The sequence below is a fragment of the Corapipo altera genome, unplaced genomic scaffold, assembly GCF_003945725.1.
Source record: "Corapipo altera isolate COAL_440 unplaced genomic scaffold, ASM394572v1 23, whole genome shotgun sequence".
NCBI classification, from domain to species: Eukaryota; Metazoa; Chordata; class Aves; order Passeriformes; family Pipridae; genus Corapipo; species Corapipo altera.
In genome coordinates this window covers 13,082,246-13,092,467 of record NW_020884878.1, presented here as the reverse complement: position 1 = coordinate 13,092,467, position 10,222 = coordinate 13,082,246, and the positions used below count along the sequence as shown (strand labels likewise).

Genomic DNA, 10,222 nt, shown 5'->3' with positions numbered 1-10,222 from the left:
CTTGTTTAAGATCAGGTGTGTTGAAGAAGAAAGTATGTCAGCAGAAGGGCTCAGAAAGCTTGTTCCTGAATTTGGATCACACCAGAAGTACTTTTTGTCCAGCAAGTGTTTGGTACAGCGCACACAACTGCTCTGCTGTTCCAGCACCAGCACTGAACTCTCCACCCCAGCACAGGGAAAAAGAACAAATGCTTTGGCTTTTAGGTGTTTTTCAGCACAACAGGCCCTTCCACTCTCTGAAACGGGGAGAAAACTAAGACAAGGGAAACAAACCGCTTCATAAGTCAGAACAGTTAGAGAATTATTGATGCTGTGCTCCATTTAAAAAGCCTATGAAATGCCACTTCACTTGAAAATAAATGCTCTCAGATGTCTCCATTTATACCAGGAAGAAAGAAGATACCTCTCTGAACCTCCTTTTGAAGAATCCTTTCTTCCTACTGGGCCCAGTCTGTAATTTTCTCCTTCAAGAAAGTTCCTGTTCCTTATGGCAAAAAAATAATCCACACACATGCCCATATATGTTTAAGTAAGTGGTATTAAAATGATGAAAAATGTTGAGCAGTAACATAAATGCACTTTTTTATTAAATCTTTTTTATCTTTTGGGGAACTACATTTGCACAAAAATATACAAAAGAATTTCTTTTTACAAATATTTACATTCAGTATCAGAAAACAATGTTAGCTACATATTTTAAACTTAAATTTGACAAATATAGTCTTGAATTCTGAAACTTAACACTCCAGGAAAGTATTTTTTAAATTTTTTTTTTTTAAATAAAGTACTCAAAGTTCATATTCAAATTTAAAAAAATCTTAATTAATGCAAAAATCTGACATTTAATTTATATATATGTATATATATATATATACTTTAAATAAACATATAACATTGTTACAGGAATTAGATGTTCATGGTGAAAACCAAAATGGAGTACAGTTAAACCCATGATCCTTATCACAGTAATACATGACCAGACCTTTGGACTAGTTTAAAATACCTTTTTTTTTTTTTTTTTTTTGTTAAAGGAAGAGGGATTATCTGACACACTCCATAATGAAACAACAAATCTGAACAGACAACTGGATTTTAAGCTTAAAGACCTACAGTAAAATACTTGCCTAAGGTGACCTGACAGGGGAGTGGAGGAGGAGAGGATGTGCTCTGGTATTGTAGGAAGCATCGGAATGGATTTTGAGATGAAAGACTGCAAAGAACATCATTTTTTTACAGCATTTCCCAATGCCTTCATTAGCTGTCCCTTGCAGAAATAGCTGCCACCATGAAGCTGTTTTCTGTGTGAGATGAGGAGACAATAATTTGTAAGGGCAGCAGAAGACCAGAACCACCTCCATGGCTGCACTTCATCTGTGCTGGGTTATAACCTACTGCACAGTGTTCAGTGTGAGAAAAGGAGCTGCTGCTTTTTCTCTGCTAAAAAATAGTGAATTAAAATCAAGCCACAAAGCTAAAAGTGTTTAGTTGGTTTTTGTTTTATGTTTTTGGGGTTTTTTTAAGGGAACTGTTCTAATGCATTTAGTTAGTTTTTTACATTATTTCAAGTTACCATTGTGGTCTTGAGCATATTCTAATGTGAAATTTTACATTAAAAATGCCTTTACTTTCTTCACAAATCAGTAATGCAGCTTTTCCATTGCTTAATATACTATGCCCTATACCCGTAACTGAACTAAAAAGGAGAAACAAAGCTTATAATTACCGGATACATCTTAAAACAAACAAACAAACGAGCTATTTCGCACCCGAAACCACAACACCATGGTACGCAGTAGCAAGTAAAGGAAAAACAGACCAGAAATGTGTAAAGTACTACCCAACAGCACCAACATTTCACAAAAGTACAGGAAACCATTTTTATTTCATGCAATTTGTGCCTGTGTTCATGCTTGGTGTTTCCTTAGAAAGGGTATTTACTGGATTCCCAAAGAATACACTGTAGAGCATGTCCTGGGTGCAACTGGTGGTTGAAAAAATCGTGGCATTACAGCAGTACCACTTCCAGCTCCACTGCATGGAAAGATCCCCCCCTCCTCCCCAGTCACAAGAATTTGCAACTAAGTTAATAGAAAATTAATTTTCAGCAACATAATGCTTGGTATTGGCTTTGTATTGCAAAGCACCCGAGTAAAAGCAAAGCTGTGGTAAAAGCCGACCTCTCTCAGCCACTCCATTGGGAAAAATATCTATTTGGCAGCTGGGGGGTTGGGATAAGGGCTTCTGTGGGAAGAAAGAAGAGTAGTAATAGCCAAAGCTAATGGATGAATAATTGGAGAATATTACATGAAAAGGTTTTTTTTTCGTTTTCTTTAAAGGCTTATAATCCTGCAGAAGACTGAAACTAAAATACCCCCCTATTACAGCCCTTCTTCAGAACCCGCCAAGGCAATGCCTGTTTCAATAATCTACATTTTTTTCCTTAAGCCCTCGTCTTTTCCCCCATTCTTTTTACAAATGTAGAATGATGTGAATCACACACATCTTTACATCACTGGAACAACCATGACAATAACTGGGGGGATATCTTTAAACACAAAAGACATTTGAAGTTTGCTGGTTTTGTTTTGTTTGAGGGTTTTTTTGTGGGATTTTTTGTGTTTGGGTTTTTCTGTTTGTTTTGTTTGTTTTTGTTTTTGTGGTTTTTTTGTTTGTTGTTTTTCAATAAGCTCTCACATGACACTGTGCCCAAACTGAGCAAGATAGATATGTGTTGCTGGGGCAAAATCACTTTGTAGGGTCTTGGAGTTATCTCATGAACAGCAACAGAAACTCAGGAAACTCACATTTTGGCTTATGGAAGAGAAATCCAAAACCACCAAGTATAGAATATCCTGCCTCTCACATCCCAAACTCAGTCCAGCTATTCATGCACAGATTTTGTGCTTCTTACGAAGAGTTGCTACGGGTAAAGGTCCAGAATAACTCTACTGACTTATTTCTGCTCAGATATATTTGTAGGCCTACATTACATTCACCTGACTTTGTATATGGAGGCCCATGGCAAGGAATCACCAAAGGAAAATTCAGCTCATATATGATCTGAATTGCCCTCTGCAGTTACCTCTCTCTGTCACATCTTGAGTTAAATGTAATAGAGCCCATGGCTTTGATGTCTGTCCTCTTAAGTGTTGTGAATGCCTGGGAACAGAACCAAGAACTGGTGAATAAAGTTTCAGTGGGAAAGAAATAAGAGAGGCAGTAATCGATACAGCTTGATTATGAAGAGTTTTCTGTATAATATTTCTTTGGTTTAATATTTTTTGTTTAAAGAACATATTTCAGAAGAGGCCTATTAAAACAATCAGTGTTTGGTTTAGGTGGAAAGATGAGTAGCATTTTAAAATACATCCTTAAACTCTTTTGCCTGAGCTCTCAGTACAGAGAGAGCACTTTATAAGTACTTTCTTTGTTCCAACATGCATCCACTGCCACTGTGGGTGATCTGCATTAGCTGCTGAACCTCAGCACTAAACAGGGGTCCCACAGGAATGGGAGTGGAGAGAGCAATGAATTTGAGTGGCTGCATCATCCCAAAAACAGAGCAACCAAAGTTGCCTGCAGCCTTTCCTTGAGCTGTCTGCTGCTCTCCAGGCCTTGCACTTCCAAGCAGCCACTGAATACTTTCCATTTGAAACAAGATGTTTGCCACCCAACACCAGCCATATCAATTCTTTGGTCTTGCCTTTCCCTATTTATGAGTGTTCCTTCCTCTGCTTTCCTTTCATTTGCCTTTTCTCCATCTCAAACAATTTCTGGTTTCCTGTTACTGTTTCCTCCACCTTATGTTCCATAATTCAAAAAAGAAGTAAAAATTATAATTATAAATATCATGGAAATTATAAGAATTGCCTATTGTGACTGTGCTTACACTTTTTGTTGTTGTTTTAAACTGGGGGTGGGGAAGAGAACACATGTTCCATGATTTCCTTTTTTTCCTCCTTCTTTCCAAAGAAGTACTGAATGGGTTGGATTGCTGGTTTCACAATCAATAAAAAAACCCGAACAAACAAACAAAAAAAAACCAAACAAAAAACCCCAAACCTAAAACAAAACAGGTGAAGGTATCAAGGTTATGACTGGTTTCCTGTTAGTAAACTGAGAAAGGGATGGCAAGCATTTAACAGTTCTAGCGTCAAGTAGACTGGACAAAACCCACCTAGTACTTCTTAGTTAAAAATTATTTTGGCAAGGAAACCTATTGTGGCTTTTATGCATATTATACACCTAAAACTGCATATCTCATTTTAGGGGGAAAAAAAGGTAGAGTTGAAATCTGAAGTCAAAGTTAATTAAAGAGCGAAGCTGAGGATGGTGAAAGAAATGGGCTTGGTCTAACCACACCACAGTGATTGGTATAAAGAATGACAGCAGGCTTTGGCAAGCACATGGATCTATCCACATGAGCAAAAATCAAATGGTGCTAAAAATTTAGGACAACAGAGCAGATTGCAAGGAAGCATAAAAAACCAGTGAGAACAAAAAAACCATACATATGCAATACGACTAGGGATATTTACATCACTGATGTGGCAATTTATTTTGTGACTTGCAGTCTTACTTCCCTTTCCGTAGAGTCTACAGGATGCTCCACTGTGTCCAAAACACTGACAAGACAACATCTGTCTATAGCTTATGCTAACAGAATTTAAAATAGAAAAATCTTAAAGGATTAAGGCTTGTCACATGTATGTCGCTGACAATGAGATAGGGAACATGTCACCTTGCCCATTTAAAGCACTGCATTTGTATCCGAGATCCTTTGCTTGTCACACCACTACTCCACACACAGCAAGTCCAACATGGGACTCCAGTGCCCAGCTTTGGAGTCACCTCCATGTGCATGTGGAGACTCGAGCACTGTTGGTGCAACCCAGAGAGCAGGTGAGATGCTGCACAGGCAGGTGCTCAGGGCTTGTTGAAGGGCACTGTGTGTCTTGGCAAACAGTGGGGTTGGAGTGGTTTAGGCAGCAGCTGAAAGAAGTGGGTCATGGTTTTAAACTAAGCCACTCCTGAATGCTCTCAAAGTCCTGCTCTTGGTATTGAAGTCCTTTATTTCAGTCTAGTTTCTAGACTGAGGAGATAACCCATCTGCAGTGTGCCTGCTTTCTGATGCTAGGTCAGCATTAACCTGGACTTGCATGAAGTTCAGTTATGCTGCAGTGAATCTTGCTAACACTGAAACACTGATATAGAGCAAAGTCAGAAGTTGCTCTGACTGTGTGCTTTCCTTCAGCTGTCAACAAGTGATAAAATAGGCTTAATTTTCTGAAATGCTTTCCTTATTTTAGTTTTACACCATCTCTTGCTTTCCCTAGCAAAATCAGAAAGTCATATATGACGACTGCCTCCTTGAGAATAAAAAAAAATAAATTAGGATTTCAAGTCTAAATGATTTGGCATATTTGGCTAATTTGCTCTCTCTGACCTAATTTTCAACTTTATTCCTCAGTTCCTGCACTATGGCAACTTTCAGTTCTAAACGTGTTTAATTTTGCTTGCTCGTAGGAGCTGGATTTTCCTCTTTCTCTTTTTTTTTAAGCACACTTACAGCTTTCAAGGGCACATTTATTTTTTTAAGTGAAATGCCATTTTATTTTTATTGAATTAGTTTTCTAGTTAATTTCTTTTATTACTAACAATATTGATGACTAAAGATCCCAAAGATGTACATTTGCCGCTAACCAAAAAAACAAGCTACAGGACAAAATTATCCACTGTGAGTGATTAAATTATAAAAGAACTTTCTCCTCCCCTTCCCTGATGTTGTATAACCACAGAAGAGGTTTTCTTCAGCTTCAGGCAGAGCCCTCCTGCCCACAGTTCTCTCTGATGCTTCCAAATTAAAGTTTGTCACTACTCCCTCCACATTCCAGCTTCTTCCCTGACCTATCCTTCAGGGTTCTGTCATCCTCTGCCTTTTATGTGGAGCAGCCAGCCTTGAGCTCCCACTGCCTGTTGGAACAGACAGTCTGTTCCCACATACACATGCTTCAAGCATAGGTGGCAACAATGAGCGAGTTACTACAGTAGCATTTAATGTAAACAGCAAATGAGGCACAGTAGCAAAGCACCATCAAGACAAGAAGACCAAAAAAACCCCACAAAGCTGCCAACTTTGATCATGCTTATAGCCAGCTCTTCTCTTCAGCGCCTACAAAATATGCTCCAAACTGTCCTCAGGAAGAAAACTGCAACTGAGGCTCTACTCACTCCTCTCCTCAATATTTGTGATCGTTCCCAGCTGGCTGATCCCATTTTACCTGGCAAACCACTGAGCGATTTTGCCAGGGAAAATCCTAGCTACCAATACGGGCTGCAATAGGAGGAACAATGCTGGTAGTTTAGTTTTTTAAGAGCTTCTTAGCTTCCAGCTCCCATCCCAGCCCTTTACAGTAGCAGTGAGGTTTGGAAGAGAGTGGAAAAGCACAAGATCTGGAGGCTCAGCCCATCAGCCTTGCAGCTCCCAGGGCAGTCCTGCTGCAATTCACCTGCGCAATTCTTGCTCGTCTTTCGCCTCTGGTGTGGCCTTGGGGATTCTTCAGGGCAAAAGCACCAATGGACAAATTATCAGTGGAGAGGCACAGCATTAATGAAGAGGGTAGGGGGAGGGAGAAGAGGACCAGTGATGGGGATCTGAGAAACAAACCTTCTTGATCCACATACCTCCTTCTTTGGGTGAAGGCCTGTGGAAGAGCTCATTAAGTGTAGGATTTTGAGGGGAAAACTCAGAGACAGAAAAATATGGACTTTGATCTGGCAGTCTGAGTAGGACAGACTATGAAGGAGCTCTTAACAGTCATCCATTATGATCCAAGGCAACTTTAAAATAGAGAGAGGATAAATCTTACTTCAAGTCAAGAAGTCCTGCAGAGACGCGTTTAATAAGGGACAGAATCACAGCCATAGAATAGCACACTGCAACCTATTTCTCTGGTATAGATAAGATTTAAATGCCAGAGACTAATTTTCATATAAAACAGGCAGGCAGGAAACAAGGTTATGAGATAGATTAGGTCTAATCTCAATTCTCATATGTAATTCCCCTAAAGTAAAAAATGTTACTAGCAAGATCTCCCTGTACACTCATGACCAAATCCACACAGTGTTTGCTCCTGTAGAATAGCAGCTGCATGACTGGCAAGAATTTGCTAAGAACCATCATGCTGAGAAACCTGATAACTGTTTAGTTCATAAACTTCTTTAAAATAAATATTTGTTATAGCTTGATATATAAAATATATTACCTAAGACAGTTGGGTAACTAACTTTGTATAGAACATAATAAGCCTTTTTGGACGTAGGAGAGCACAGAGGTTTGGCTCAGTAACTTTTTTCCTTCTTTTCTACCTGCAAGCCCTCCCATTATCTCTGTAACCACCATGCACACAAGATGCTCAGAAGAAGAGATGAGGTTTGTTTCTTTTTTACTTGTATCTGGCACAAAAAATTGCAAGAGATGAATAATACCAAAGCCTACTGACAGACCTAAACAAGTGCCACTGCCAAAGCAATGCTGGCTTACACAGAGAAAGAAAGCTTTATGTTCACAGCAGAATGCCATGATGAGAGCAGTGCTGATAATTAGTGACTTTGTTCTCTACTATGTTGCATGAAAATTAACTGTCTGTAATGCATCTTTGTGACATGATTTAGACAAACAGCTGATGAAATCTTCCTCACTTGTACCCAAAACATAGCTTTGTTCAGTTTTTTTTATCACTGAAATGTTTTTCCAACTTAAAGTCTCAGTTATGTTACAGGATAGAATAAATGCTAGAGATGACAGCAGGTCCATTTAAAGAAGCATATGATTGGACATTTTTTACAATCAGAAGAGAAATCTGAGTAGAGACCTCTCCCAGATAGTCCTAACTCTGTTAAAAAGATCAAATGTACAAAATATAATACTTGGAAAGTTTATATTCTCTCTGAATCTCCCTTATGATGTTGAGAAAATAAAATGAATTCATATTGCTATGAAATTCTATTTTTGCCACTGGTGACATCTGAAGCTTTATTGATTAAGAAGACTACAAAATCCTCACCCTAGTCCTCATTTCCAGCATGGAGGCTAACAGCCCAGTCAAGTAACACAGCAATAATCTCTCTTCCACTGAGAATACTTTTATTCACAAGGCAAAAATTGGAGTTAGACTTTTAGGTAGTGGGAAAGGCACTCGCAAAGTGAGCAAATCTATTTTTGCTCACAGAACTAATTTAATGTTTAAGTGCAACAAAAACACTAAATTAGCCATGAAGATCATGCATATCCAACGGCTTTCACCAGACATGACTGTGACCCAGGCCTCTAAATACAGAAATATTTCAGTCCTAAGGAATCAACTCTGTTATTTTCTGCTTCACCAGATGATGTTTCCTTTTGACCAGCCATAGAAATATAATTTCCATTATAATAAACATTTATTAAAATACTATTTATTTGAGAGTTAATATATTGTCTCTTTCAGTAATAAAATATGGAATACTCTTTTTATCTATGCTATTTGGACTTTAAAACTTAAAGGAAAAACATTCATGCTGAAAACAGATCAATGTACAGCACTAGGTCAGAAATAGCATCGCTTGATTAAAACCCCAGGAACTTGCTGTGATACTGTACATTGATTAACAATTCACTTTTTCCTTTTATCCACATATTCCATTTTCAACATCTGGCAGTGAGTGGAATACAAACCCAGATTATCTGACACTGAAGCAAATCTAGCAGCCTCAGCATATCTGTGACAGTCCATCCTTCTGGCAGACTCTAGGTACCTGTCTTTCAGAGACAGAGTGCTCTGTGTCTTGGGGCAGCACCATTTCTTACACATGCAGGGCACAGTAGAACGTCACATTGCAATCCTGGGTATTTCATGCCTGGTACTTCATGCAGTGTCCTCTTGCAGGTCTCCATGTCTCTCTCAATGAGGCATATGCACACATTTCCAAACAAATAAGCTGTGTTTTCAAGCAGATATTAAATATGAAATACAGTAGACTACAATGTTGTTAAAAGAAATGGCTAACACAGCCAAAAGAAGAATTTCAGTTAAAAGTATGATGCTTTGAATATAGATGTCAGTGTTTTAACTTATCAAATCTCAACTGTTCGCATTAACATTTGGGCTATTTATTTTGTCACAAATATCCTTCTCTTTATGCACGAACAGGAAAGCAAGCACATGGATAAAAAGTTGAAGGCTGAACTCGAACTTTACATTGTTATGGACTGTCCATCTCTACTGCTGTGTACTTTTGGACAGTAATGGAAAGGATACATACCTGCAGTCGTCCCCTCCGGCACTGACCACGTATCTATCTCCACTTGTAAATCGAATATTAGTTAAGTGGGCAGAGTGACCTAAAAATCGTTTGTGTTTTGCCTGAAAAAAACCCCAAACAACAACAGAATGAGACAGTCTAAATATTCTGTGCCCTCCTGAATCAAACAAGGCATGCATGTTTTTAATCTACCTTTCTATTGAATCACATATTTATATCATTCAGAAGGTTATCAAATTTGAAAAATCTCCTGAAGGAGAACTACCACTGAGCTGCAGTGCAGAGTGAGTTGTCACCAAATGAGAGAGTGCTTGCAAACTGGGAACAACGATCAAGCTGACACAATACCATGAAATATATCTTGTCACATGATTAACTTGTACATTTTGTGTAAAATTCCTAACACTGAAAAAAAAAAATTAATTGTAATCGTGTGAGCAGTTTACACTGTGCAGTCTCTAACCTTGAAAAATAACAGTGAAAGCAAATTAAAAGAACACTATAAATTAAAATTATAAAAACAGTGAAACAAACTGACAGCGTTAGTAAAAAATATGAAAACCCTTCATCCATGGAGATACACAGATGGGACTAAAATCATCAGGTGTCTTCCTCTTCTGTCAAAAGGATCAAAGATGAGGAAACTACTAAAGGCTTTGAGATTTTCAGTATGAAGGCACTATGCTAATGCAGGCTGGCAGACAATATCAGCATATACAAGAGGTTATAGCAAGAGCTCTTGCTCAAAATGGTAGGAAAACTGAGGTGAAACATGCTTACAAGACTATGGAGCTAAAGTTATATTAAAAAGTTACAAATTTAGAGAAGAAAATATTTCAATCATATGCCTTCTACAGAAACAAGACAAGACCATAATATCAACAGTACTTGTTGCTGTAAACGTGCAAAAACAAGTTCT

The 10,222-nt window shown here is 38.2% G+C and overlaps 1 protein-coding gene across 4 annotated transcripts in view; it reads right to left on the bottom strand.

The window, feature by feature from the left end:
- Window positions 1-1,498: 1,498 nt before the first annotated feature.
- The window catches only part of EML5 (EMAP like 5), a 112,868-nt gene continuing 104,144 nt past the window's right edge, over window positions 1,499-10,222 (bottom strand). For all 4 annotated transcript variants that reach the window (XM_027637921.1, XM_027637922.1, XM_027637923.1 and 1 more), the window contains 2 exons: window positions 9,304-9,404; window positions 1,499-8,979 (listed from right to left, as the gene is read on the bottom strand). In XM_027637921.1, the coding sequence (XP_027493722.1) occupies window positions 8,943-8,979; window positions 9,304-9,404 (138 nt within the window). In that variant the 3' untranslated portion in view covers window positions 1,499-8,942. The remainder of the gene's footprint in view (window positions 8,980-9,303; window positions 9,405-10,222) is intronic.